Source organism: Equus quagga, chromosome 7, assembly GCF_021613505.1.
Source record: "Equus quagga isolate Etosha38 chromosome 7, UCLA_HA_Equagga_1.0, whole genome shotgun sequence".
Taxonomy (NCBI): Eukaryota; Metazoa; Chordata; class Mammalia; order Perissodactyla; family Equidae; genus Equus; species Equus quagga.
The window spans coordinates 129,447,431-129,461,006 of record NC_060273.1 but is presented as its reverse complement, the minus strand read 5'-3'; the positions used below and the strand labels follow the sequence as shown (position 1 = coordinate 129,461,006).

Here is a 13,576-nt window from a genome sequence, read left to right as displayed (position 1 = left end):
TGGGCTCCACTGAGGGATTAGCTTCTAATGAACAGAATGTGGCAGAGGAGATGGTGTGAGACTTGCAGGACGAGATCATAAAAGACAGGGTGGCCTCCTCCTTGCTTTCTCTTGGATCACTCACTCAAGGGCAGAGCCACACAAGCAGTTGTACAGAGAAAGATCCACATGGCAAAGAAGTGAGGCCTCTGCACAACAACCAGCACTGACTTGCCAAGCATGCAAGCCCCCAGGAACCCCCCACCCCAGTCAAGCCGTCAGATGACAGCAACCTCACAAGAGGCACTGAGCCAGAACCAACCACCCAGCTAAGCTGCTCTCTATTCCTGACCACAACACTGTCAGATAATATTTACTGTTTTAAGCAACTAAGCTTTGAAGTAATTTGTTACTCAGTAATAGATAACAAATACACAAGGTTTAAAATAAACTGCTTTTTATTTTTTTTATTGAGTTAATGATAGGTTACAATCTTGTAAAATTTCAGTTGTACATTAATGTTTGTCAGTCATGTTATAGGTGCACCACTTCACCCTTTGTGCCCACCCTCCCACCCCACCTTTCCCCTGGTATCCACTAAACTGTTCTCTTAGTCCACATTTTTAAATTCCTCATATGTGTGGAGTTATACAGAGATTATCCTTCTCTAACTGGCTTATTTCACTTAACATAATTCTCTCAAGGTCCATCCATGTTATTGCAAATGGAATGATTTTGTTCTGTATTACAGCTGAGTAGTATTCCATTGTATATATGTACCACATCTTCTTTATCCATTCATCTGTTATGGGCACTCCGGTTGCTTCCACGTCTTGGCTATTGTAAACAATGCTGCAATAAACATTGGGGTGCACAGGACTTTTGGGATTGCTGACTTCAAGCTCTTTGGATAGATACCCAGTAGTGGAGTGGCTGGATCGTATGGTAGTTCTATTTGTAATTTTTTGAGGAATGTCCATACTGTTTTCCATAGTGGCTGCACCAGTTTGCATTCCCACCAGCAGTGTATGAGGGTTCCTTTTTGTCACAACCTCTCCAACATTTGCTACTATTAGTTTTAGATATTTTTGTCATTCTAATGGGTGTAATGTGATATCTTAGTGTAGTTTTGATTTGCATTTCCCTGATGATCAGCGATGATGAGCATCTTTTCATGTGCCTATTGGCCATCCGTATATCTTCTTTGGAGAAATGTCTGTTCATGTCTCCAGCCCATTTTTTGATCAGGTTGTTTGATTTTTTGTTGTTGAGTTGTGAGAGTTCTTTATATATTATGGATATTAAGCCTTTGTCAGATATATGACTTGTAAATATTTTTTCCCAGTTAGTGGGTTGTTTTTTTGTTTCAATCCTGTTTTCATTTGCCTGGAAGAAGCTCTTTAGTCTCATGAAGTCCCATTTGTTTCTTCTTTCTATTGTTTCCCTTCTCTGAGAAGACATGGTGTCTGAAAAGATCCTTTTAATACTGATGTCAAAGAGTGTACTGCCTACGTTTTCTTCTAGAAGCCTTATGGTTTCAGGTCTCACTTTTAGATCTTCGATCCATTTTGAGTTTATTTTGGTGAATGGTAAAAAAGAATGGTCAATTTTCATTCTTTTACATGTGGCTTTCCAGTTTTCCCAGCACCATTTGTTGAAAAGACTTTCTTTTCTCCATTGTATGCCCTCAGCTCCTTTGCCGAAGATAAGCTGTCCATAGATGTGTGGTTTTATTTCTGGGCTTTCAATTCTGTTCCATTGATCTGTGCACCTGTTTTTGTACCAGTACCATGCTGTTTTGATTACTGTAGCTTTGCAGTATGTTTTGAAGTCAGGGATTGTGACGCCTACCGTTTTGTTCTTTTTTCTCAGGATTGCTTTAGAAATTCGGGGTCTTTTGTTGCCCCATATGAATTTTAGGATTCTTTGTTCTAATTCTGTAAAGAATGTCATTGGGATTCTGATTGGGATGGCGTTGAATCTGTAGATTGCTTTAGGTAGAACAGACATTTTAACTATGTTTATTCTTCCAATCCATGTACATGGAATGTCTTTCCATCTCCTTATGTCATCATCCAATTCTCTCAGAAAGGCCTTGTAATTTTCATTATATAGGTCCTTCACTTCCTTAGTTAAATTTACCCTGAGGTATTTTATTCTTTTTGTTGCGATTGTGAATGGTATTGTGTTCTTGAGTTCTTTTTCTGTTAGTTCGTTATTAGAATATAGAAATGCTACTGATTTATGCAAATTGATTTTGTACCCTGCAACTTTGCTGTAGTTGCTGATTACTTCTAAGAGTTTTCCAAAGGATTTTTGGGGTTTTCTATATATAAGATCATGTCGTCTGCAAACAGCGAGAGTTTCACTTCTTCCCTCTCTATTTGGATTCCGTTTATTCCTTTCTCTTGCCTGATTGCTCTGGCCAGGACCTCCAGTACTATGTTAAATAAGAGTGGTGATAGAGGGCATCCTTGTCTCGTTCTTGTTGTCGGGGGGATGGCATTCAGTTTTTGCCCATTGAGTATGATGTTGGCTATGGGTTTGTCATATATGGCCTTTATTATGTTGAGGTAGTTTCCCTCTATGCCCATTTTGTTCAGAGTTTTTATCATAAATGGCTGTTGGATCTTGTCAAATGCCTTCTCTGCATCTACTGAGATGATCATGTAGTTTTTATTCCTCAGTTTGTTGATGTGTATCACGTTGATTGATTTGCGGATGTTGAACCATCCCTGTGTCCCTGGTATGAATCCCACCTTATCATGATGTATGATCCTTTTGATGAATTGCTGAATTCTGGTTGCCAAAATTTTGTTTAGAATTTTTCCATCTATGTTCATCAGTGATATTGGCCTGTAGTTCTCTTTTTTCGTGGTGTCCTTGTCAGGTTTTGGTATCAGTGTGATGTTGGCCTCATAGAATGTGTTAGGAAGTGTTCCATCTTCCCTAATTTTTTGGAATAGCTTGAAAAGGATAGGTATTAAATCCTCTCTGAAAGTTTGGTAGAATTCCCCAGGAACCGCCATCTGATCCTGGGGTTTTATTCTTTGGGATGTTTTTGATTGCTGTTTCAATCTCTTTCCTTGTGATTGGTCTGTTCAAATTGTCTGCCTCTTCTTCAGTGAGCTTTGGGAGATTGTAGGAGTCCAAGAATTTATCCATTTCCTCTAGGTTATCCATTTTGTTGGCATAGAGTTTTTCATAGTATTCTCTTATAATCCGTTGTATTTCTGCAGAGTCTGTTGTTATTTCTCCTCTTTCATTTCTGATTTTGTTTATTTGAGCTTTCTCCTTTTTTTTCTTTGTAAGTCTGGCTAGGGGTTTGTCAATTTTAGTTATCTTCTCAAAGAACCAGCTCTTTGTTTCATTGATCCTTTCTACCGCCTTTTTCGTTTCAATAGTATTTATTTCTGCTCTGATTTTTATTATTTCTCTCCTTCTGCTGACTTTGGGCTTTATTTGTTCTTCTTTCTCTAGTTGAGTTAGGTGTAGTTTAAGATTGCTTATTTGGGATTTTTCTTGTATGTTAAGATGTGCCTGTATTGTGATGAATTTTCCTCTTAATACAGCTTTTGCTGTATCCCATATGATTTAGTATGGCATGTTATCATTTTCATTTGTTTCCAGGTATTTTTTGATTTCTTCTTTAATTTCTTCAATGATCCATTGCTTGTTCAGTAGTGTTTTGTTTAGTCTCCACATCTTTGTGCCTTTCTCAGCTTCTTTCTTGTAATTAATTTCTAGCCTTATAGCATTATGATTGGAGAAGATGCTTGTTATTATTTCAATTTGTTTAAATTTGTAGAGGCTTGCCTTGTTTCCCAACATATGGTCTATCCTTGAGAATGTTCCATGTGCACTTGAGAAGAATGTGTATTCTGCTGTTTTAGGGTGAAGTGTTCTATATATGTCTGTTAAGTCCAATTGTTTTAGTTTTTCATTTAGCTCCACTATTTCCTTGTTGATTTTCTGTCTGGATGATCTGTCCATTGATGTGAGTGGGGTGTTGAGGTCCCCTACTATTATTGTGTTGTTTTTAACATCTTCCTTTAGGTCTGTTAATAGTTGCTTTATGAACCTTGGTGCTCCTATGTTGGGTGCATAGATATTTATAAGCATTATTTCTTCTTGGTGAAGTGTCCCTTTGATCATTACATATTGTCCCTCTGTGTCTCTCTTTACCTGCTTTATTTTGAAATCCGTTTTGTCTGATATAAGAATTGCAACACCTGCTTTCTTTTGCTTGCTATTAGCTTGAAGTATTGCCCTCCACCCCTTCACCCTGAGCCTGTGTTTGTCCTTGGGGCTGAGGTGTGTTTCCTGGAGGCAACAAATTGTTGGATCTTGTTCTTTAATCCATTTTGCCACCCTGTGTCTTTTTATCAGAGAGTTCAATCCGTTTACATTGAGGGTGACTATTGGTGCATGTGGACTTAATGCTGACAATGTGTTGCTCGTTATCTGGATTTCCTGCATTACCTTTGTTTCTTGTCCTGTGCGCTTTAGCCTACCCATTGACTACTGCAATTTCTTATGCTGGGTTTCTTAGATTTTTCCTTATTTATGTTTTGTGGCTCTGTTCTGTTTTTCAGTTTAGTGGCTACCCTGAAGTGTGTATTTAGAATCTGGAGTATAATATAGTCTATTCTCTGGTGGTCTCTTACTTACTTGGCCCAGACTGATTTAGTCCCTTTGCTCTTCCCCTCCTAAATTATTATTTTCATTTCTTATTCCAACTCGTTATGAGTTTGTAGTTAGAGTGAAAGATCGTCTTTGCTTTGGTAGTTTCCTTACCTTTATCCTAATGCTATAGTTGAATATTTGCTATCCTATTCTGCTTCTATCTATCTGTCTCCCTACTCTGTGGTTTGTGACCCCTTTCTCCCTTTTTTCTTTTTTCAGGTATGAGAGCCTTCTTGAGGATTTCTTGTAGTGGAGGACTTTTGGTTACAAATTCCCTTAACTTTTGTTTGTCTGGAAAAGATTTAATTTCTCCCTTATATCTGAAGGATATTCTTGCTGGATAGAGTATTCTCGGCTGAAGATTTTTATCTTTTAAAGTTTTGAATATGTCACTCCATTGTCTCCTAGCTTGTAAGGTTTCTGTAAAGAAATCCGCTGAAAGTCTGATAGGAGTTCCTTTGTAGGTTATTTTCTTCTGCCTTGCTGCCCTGAGTATTCTTTCTTTGTCTTTCATTTTTGCCATTTGTAATACTATGTGCCTTGCAGTAGGTCTTTTTACATTGACAAATCTAGGAGATCTGAAAGCTTCCTCTACACACATTTCTCCCTCAATCCCTAGATTTGGGAAGTTCCCTTCTATAATTTCATTAAGCACACTTTCTGCTCCATTTTCCTTTTCCACATTCTTGGGAATTCCTACGATCCTTAAATTCTTTCTCCTCATCGAATCTGCTATCTCTTGGAGATTTTCCTCATTTTTTTAAATTCTTAGTTCTCTTTCTTCCTCTGTCTGGAGCCATTCAGGCTGTCTATCTTCGATTATGTTAATTTGCTCTTCTATGGTGTCTACATGGGCATTCAGAGAATCTATTCTGTTTTATCTGATCCATTGTGTTTTTCATCTCTAGTAATTCTATTTGATTCTTCTTTATAATTTCAATCTCTTTTGTGAAGAAACTCCAGAACTCGTTGGCTTGTTTCTCTATCTTTCTCTCTACCTCATTGAGTTTTTTGATTATAGCTACTCTGAACTCATTTTCACTTAGTTTACCTATTTCCAAGTCCTCAGGACTTAATTCTGTGTTTTTATTGTTTTCCTTCTGCTCTGGAGCTTTTATAAATTGCTGGATGGTAGAGGAGCGGTTTTTTCGCATGATGGTAGAATTCGGTTGCAGTTACAGCCTGTCACCACTAGGTGGGGGTCGAGAGCCATGCGTTCTGAGCTCTCCGCCTTAGGGCAAGATGGCGGCGCCCAGTGCAGTTTGCTGGGGGAGGAGGGGCGGTTTCTCTGGTGCACCAATCTGGATTCGGATCAGCTCTGTTCTCTGGACTCCCAGGGCCCTGGCTTTATGGGGTCCTTGTGCACGGAAGCTTTCCCCCGTCAGAGGGTTTCCACTGTACCGGCGGCAGGAGTCCTAGATGATCCCCCGGTCACACGGCCCCTCCCCCGCTCCTTCCCACACCCGCGGCAGTGATCCCAGTCTCTAGGGGAGGGGGCGAAGTTCTCTCCTACCCTATTCCAGCTCCTCCCAGGCCAGCAGCAGCCTCTCCGTCCTCCATCTTTGTGGTGCTGTAGGTCTCTTACGGTCTGGCATTAGGCTTATTAGCTGAAATTCATTTTTTTTCCAATCCTTTCTTGTAGTTTGGAGGGGAGAGAGTCCCGGGTCAGCTCACCCCACCATTTTGCTCCACCCACTATTTTCAATAAACTGCTTTTAAAAAAAAAAACCTGAGAATATGGCCTTAGTTTTTACGTATCTTTCTAATTAATATCTTCTAACTCTTGACCCAGGAAAGGGAGCATTTCCGGCCTGCTGAAGTGCCTTACCTTTAAGAGGACTCTCACCACTCAATGACCCTGAGTGAGCGCGAGAGCAAGAGAAAAGAATAAAACAGAAAAGGGAAAGGCTCGGGTAGTCTTGCCTGGGCTGAGGGTGGGGCTACTTTTACAACTGCTGGAATAGAAAGGGTTGAAAATAATCAACGCAGTTTATATTTCAAGAGGTCCTACTCTGTTGAATCTCTGAATTTTTAATATCAGTACTTTATTCCTTTTTATTGACAAATAATACTCCACTGCATGGATATACCACATTTTGTTCATTCATCAATTGATGGGCATTTAGGTTGTTTCCCCTTTGGGGCTATTATGAACAATGCTGCTATGGACATCCATGTTCATATTTTTGCATAGACATACGTTTTCATTTCTCTTGGAAATATGTAGGAGTGAGACTGCTAGGTCAAATGATAACTCTGTTTAACATTTTAATGAACTGTGAAACTATTTTCCAAGGTGGCTGTACCATTTTACAATCCTACCAGCAATGTATGAAGGTTCCAGTTTCTCCACATCCTTCTCAATTTACATTATTATCTTTTAAATATTAGCCATCTAGTGTATGTGAAACAGTAATGCATTATGGTTTTGACTTGCATTTCTCTAATGACTAATGATGATGATCTTCTTTTCATGTGCTTATTGACCATTTGTGTATCTTCTTCGGAGAAATGTCTTTCAAGTTCTTTGTCTATTTTTAATTGGGTTATTTGTCTTTTTATTGTTGAGTTGTAAGAGTTCTTTATATGTTCAGGATACAAGTTCCTTATCAGATATATGATTTGCAAATATTTTCTCCCATTCTGTGGGTTGTCTTTTCACTTTCTTGACAGTGACCTTTGAAGCATAAAAGCTTTTCATGTTGATGAAGTCTAATTTACTTTTTCTTTTGTTGTTGTGCTTTTGGCATCATATCTATGATACCTAACCCTAGGTCACAAAGATTTATTCTTATTTCTTCTAAGAGTTTTATAGTGTTAGCTCTTTTTTTTTACATTTTGATCTTTGATCCATTTTGAGTCAATTTTTGGATATGGCATGAGGTAGGGATCCAATTTCATTATTTTTGTATATGGATATCCCGTTGAGCCAGCATTACTTGTTGAAGAGATTATTATTTCTCTTATTGAAGAGTCTTGGCATCCTTGTCAAAAATCAGTTGAGCATATACGTGAGGTTTTACTTCCGGACTCTCAATTCTATTCCATTGATCTGTATATCTATCCTTATGCCAGTACCACACTGTCTTGATTACTATAGCTTTGTAGGAAATTTTGAAATTGGGAAGTTTGAATCTTGCAACGTTGTTCTTTCTTTTCAAGATTGTTTTAACTATTCTGGGGTCCCTTGCAATTCTATGTCAATTTTAGGATCAGTTTGTCAATTTCAACAACAAAAAAAAGGCTGCTGGGATTTTGGTAGTGTTCATGTCCAATCTGTAGAAGATTCTGGGTAGTGTGAGATTCTTAACAATATTTAATCTTCCATGAATATGGGATGTCTTTCCATTTAGTTAGATTTTACTTAGTTTCTTTCAACAATATTTTGTAGTTTTTGGTGTACAAGTCCAATATTTCTTCTTTAAATTTATTTCTAAGAATTTTATTCCTTTGGCTGCTATCGTAAATGAATGGTTTTCTTAATTTCATTTCTGGAATGTTCCTTGCTAGTGTGTAGAAATACAATTAATTTTTGTATATTGATACTGTATCCTGAAACCTTGCTAAGTCCATTTATTAGTCCTAATCATTTTGTTATGGATTTAGGATTTTCTATATAAAAGATCATGTCACTTGTAAATCAAGATAATTTTATTTATTCCTTTCCAACAGGAATGCATTTTATTTCTTTATTGCCTAACTGCCCTGGGTCAGAACCTCCAGCACAAAGTTGACTATAAGTGCCAAAAGCAGACATCCTGTCTTGTTCCTGATCTCAGGAGAAAGCATTAGTCAGTCTTAAACCATTTATATGACGTGAGCTGTGATGTTTTCATAGATGTTCTTTTTTGGGTTGAGGAAGTTCTCAACTATCCTTAGTTTTTGTGTATTTTTATCATGAGATGGTGTTAAAGTCTGCAAATACTTTCTCTGCATCTACTGAGATGATCATATGTTTTTTGTCCTTTATTCTTACTATGATGTATTACACTGATTTTTTCAGATGTTAAACTAAACTCATATTCCTGGGATAAATCTCACTTGGTCAGGCTGTATAATCCTATTTTTATGTTGTTAGATTTGATTTGCTAGTACTTTGCTGAAGATAATATAATGCTTTTGTTACCTGACATCTTATCAGTAGCATTTTCCAAACTCTTTACATATTCTTCTGAAATACCATTTTTAACATATACATTTACCGTAATTTAACTATTTCCCTGTAAGACATTTAGGATACTGCGAATCATCCAATTATACAATATATTTATAATATACACTTGTATTCATAAATCTCTGCCAAAGTTCTTGATTATTTCTTTTACAGAGTTTTCTAGAAGTAGAATCACTGGGTCAATTCATCTAACAATTTTTTTAGATTCATTCATAATGCCAAATTGCCTTCCAGGAAGATAATATTAATTCATAGTCTCAACAGCAACAAAAATGCCAATTTCACCAACTGCTTGCTAATACCAACACTTATAAAAACTTTTCTAGTTCAAAAAATAAATAATAGTATTGGAATAAGACACTTTTTATTGACCGGTTCCTAGAAACAGTTCACCAAAGGAATTTCCCTCAAATATATTAAATTTTTCCTCCTTTCCTCTTTCTTCAACTCATGTATTTTCATCTGAAACCTAATGACCTCTGTCAGATAGCAAGAGTATTTTTTAAGGAATTTAAAAGGGGCATCTTTTCAGATCAAATAAAGCTTAGAGATTTTCATCAAGTCAATACTTTGACTTCTTCAAAGACAGTCCATTGTTAAATTGGATACAAGCACATAGTAAATGCTATTTTCTTCCCCAGAAACTTTACTAAATTGATAATTAGAAGATCATAGTAGCATGAGAGGACTACCAGAGATATTGCCTTTTAGGAAAAAAAAGGAAATACCTTGACTATTGGCACACAGCTATTCTTTTTTACATTAAAAAAAAAAGTGTTAGTTCCAATATAAAGATAGTTGTCTTTCAAGCAAATGAGGCAACATTATCTCATTTTACTAGTATCTTTCCCTAATCTTGCTGACATTATTGAAAACTAGTGGGACTTTCTGAGAACATTTAAGGTAATTTCTACTGTAGGAATCAAAGTAACCACGTTTTATGGAAGCTTATTTCTCCAACATATAGCAGAGTTCCTATCATGCAATAAGCCCCAACTACTATTTATTTGTAAAGTGAATGAACCTAATAGTAGCCAACTATCCACCTAAGATTTTGTTTTGGAACTAAGTAATTGACATGTCTTATCTTTATGACCTTACAGAAGGCAGACGTTGAGGCACAAATAGCTCCCTTATGAAGAAAACAGTCTAGCTACTGTTATAATCATTCTGCAAGTAACACCTCTTCCTAGAATTACCTACTAAAAGCATACTAGGTACTACCTTTTTCCTTATCTTGCTGTAGAGATTCACCCCTTGCTCTAATTTCAAATTCAAATGTTCTACCACGTAACATACATACTCCCAAAAATCTAGTCTTTAGGAGAATCAAATGACTGCAGGCATATGTGGAAGAAATAATTTTTAAAACCTACAAAAGTAATTTCATCTAACTTATAAAACAATTTTTTCTGTGACAAAAAGATTATTTCCATAAAATATCTGCTTAAGATTTTACCTTCACAGTAGAACGGAAGCAGGACACTTTCCGAACTTGTCTGCCCGTATCACAATCCCACACCTAGATTTAGGTTAAGAAATAATTTCTAGACAAAACTTTGAAACCTGAATTATGAGATAACTCTTCTAATAATTGAATCACAAATGTTACACATTTAGGTAGAAAATCTTTAAATAAAGCATAAAATATTTAGTGTTTATACTACTATAAAAATTCATATCGTGAGTCATCAACTTAGCACATCCGGCTCACAATCTAAAATCAGTTTGAGGCAAATTGTACTATCAAACTACTGGAAAATGCTAACAGAATGAGTGGTCTGAAATATGAATCTGTATACACAATAAATAGTGCAACTGTTTAAAGCTTAAGGTTTATTCTCCAAAATAGTCGACCATAATCTAATAAACATTGAACATAAAGTATCTATACTAAAAACTATTACGTCTATTAATTAACATTTACTGAAAGCTCCCACAACATGCATGACAGGATTTACTGCTGTGATCCTGATTCAGAGAAAACAGCGTATTCCTATTACCAGTATACTTATTTAAAATAAGTACGGGACCTCTCACAAAATGTCCAAGGTTAGCTTGACTTAAGGAGCACAATGATTTTCACATTTCTCACATCATTTGCTATGGTAAGATATACATCTTTACATGGTGTCTGGGAATACATTTACATACAAATATATGGAATATATAGAAATACATATGTATGTACATATGGACTCTTGAGACTATCACTTGACAAAAATAAAATATCCACCCTCAGCATTTTAGTTAATGAAGTTAGTTAACAGTGAGGCCCAAGCAGAGCAAATTCAGAATCCATCTGAGTCAAAGGAAATGCCAACCAAGCAGCCTAGAATTAATTTTGACCAGAAAAGTCATTGAGCAAAGGAGGGGCCTCCAGCCCATCACTCACAGGGCAAGTGTACACTGATCTGTCCCACCACTCCACTCGGCACTGCAACAGTAATTCTAGTAATTGCCTCGAAATATTATTATAGTACCTTAGAAATGGAAAAGAAAGCATTTTATATTCTATTTTTGCAGAGATTATACTGATACTGAAAACACACAAACAAAAAAGAGCTTTAGTCCATAAAATATTTGCCTCAATGGAGCAGTAGTAATAAAGCCACTCTGACCCAAACACAAGTGAATTTTATGCCCTTGTTAGGCAATATTGTAATCATCACAAAATATAGTCAATCCTTATTTAAACCTTTTCTTGAGATTTTGCCACCTATTGGCAAACTGTGTAGAAATCACCATGGCTGATGAGCTCACTCAAAGTGTGCCGTAAGTATGTCTTGGTTCCTAGAAGCTGAAGAAGCACCTACTCCCTCGGGTTTATTCCAAAACTTCCTTCCCCAACGCCTGGAGCCATTTGAACAGAACTCTCGGGAAGCTCATGCTTTTTAAAGCTTATCTATGATATCTTTTTAAAAAACCAAAGTAATGAAAGATTACAGTTATGTGTAGCATTTGGCCATGGCCCTCACGAGTCCAGTTCCTCACACAAATATTAAAGGGCTGCATTCGTTTAAGGAGAACATTTCACGAAGGCCACATTGTACAGAGTTTCAGAGCTGTGACTCTGCAGTCAGCCTCCTTGCCTCTGCCCCATCCCGGCTGCACGACCTTGGGCAGGTTACTGAACCTCTCTGTGCCTTTCTTTTCTTATCCACAAATGAGAATAACAAAAACACTTCTTATAAGGATTAAATGGATCAATATATGTAAAAGAGAACAATGCCTGGCACACAAACTCTTTATAAAACTTTCTATTGCTGTTACATCTTAAACTTTTAACTAAAAGTATGAGTGGAAAAAAAGGGAATTTACTTTTCTAACATTGTTTTTAAACACTAAATCTTAATACTAAACACTGAGCAGATGGTAATTCACTTTTCGGCCAGGCTCAAAGGTTCAGAAGGTTCTTCTGGGTTGGGGCCCTCAAGTTTCTATCGCTGTACAATGAGCAGAAAAAGTGTGACTTATTGTCCAGTCCAGCTCATCTTTGTTTCTCTAAACTGAAAAGCAAACTGAGATAATTTTTAAGCCCACATTCTCCCATTCCTCCATTTTATAGAACTTGATACAACAGTAACCCTAGAGAGAACAGCTTCAGTCATGGGGTATCCACCAATAAGAAGCTGTAACCTGCTATTTCCAGTCTAATACTTTTCAGCTGCTAATACTTTTCAGAACTATCTTATGAAGGCTAGAACAAATCATATTTGGTAAAACAGGAAAGTACACACAGGCCCCAAGAGGCTAAAGACTAATGTAGGTACTGGTCCCCTGGGTCACTCCAGCTATTTCACTTTCTTCTACATTTAAGGATACAATAACTGTTTTATCAGCAGACGCTGTCAAGATCAGTTGATTTTTTTCTTCACAAGCTTCCAAGGGAGGAAATGTAATAATAGCTGTTATCTTTTGAGTGTGTCCACTGAGTTCCAAAAGTTTTTCTCCTGTCTGAAATACCAATAAAAAAGTTAATAGGCTCATATTTCACAACCTAAATTATCTTAAATGACAACATTAAGAAGAATCACCATGTAGAAAATACACCCCATTTGAAATCGCTTAGATCTTATAATTTAACTTTGAGCAATCAAATAGAATCTAAACGTGTGATGAAAGAGTAGCCACAAACAATTTTAATTATTCTCTAATAGAAAATACTAATTTTTAGCATATTTTTATAAAAAGTGTAAAGGGATATGCTTTCTATTTGGTTTTAAGAATATAATTGTACAAATTAAGCATAAAAATACCAGTAACTTAATCAATAGGAAAAAAATAGGGAGTGCTCATTATCCAAGTGTTTGTTATCTAAGTCTCCACACTTACAAAGTTCTGGAAGGAAATAAAAGCATGACAACAAAATCTCTCTGTCTGCAGTAATACATGAACCACTCATAAAGTCAGGCTCCCACTCTCCCTCACACCAACAGCTATGCCCGCCCATCCAACGTCCTCATTCATCAGTCTCTCACTGATTTCCCAAGGAGTAAACACACAAAAATACAATGTAAATCTCGAATCTTTCCAAGGTGGCAGGATTTCATAAACATGGTGAACGTAACATTAAAGAACTGCTTTACTCACAGACAAAGCCACTGAGGAATGAGGACCTGACAGAGTCAGACCAGTGGCAATCCAAATGAGGGCAAGAAGAGGAGAATGCCTCAGAAGAGAACAATCTGAGTATCAAAGGATCAGAAAGAGAGGCCCTGGAGAAATTTGGTGAAG

The 13,576-nt window shown here is 36.8% G+C and overlaps 1 protein-coding gene across 2 annotated transcripts in view; it reads right to left on the bottom strand.

Annotated features, from left to right (window-relative positions):
• Window positions 1-13,576, bottom strand: part of WDR41 (WD repeat domain 41) — a 53,757-nt gene that overhangs the window by 26,433 nt on the left and 13,748 nt on the right. For both annotated transcript variants that reach the window (XR_006889337.1, XM_046666117.1), the window contains exons 4-5: window positions 12,665-12,796; window positions 10,299-10,361 (exon numbers count right to left, since the gene is read on the bottom strand). Coding sequence is in view for 1 of the 2 variants with exons in the window: in XM_046666117.1 (XP_046522073.1) it covers window positions 10,299-10,361; window positions 12,665-12,796 (195 nt within the window). In the remaining variant the exon portion in view is untranslated. The remainder of the gene's footprint in view (window positions 1-10,298; window positions 10,362-12,664; window positions 12,797-13,576) is intronic.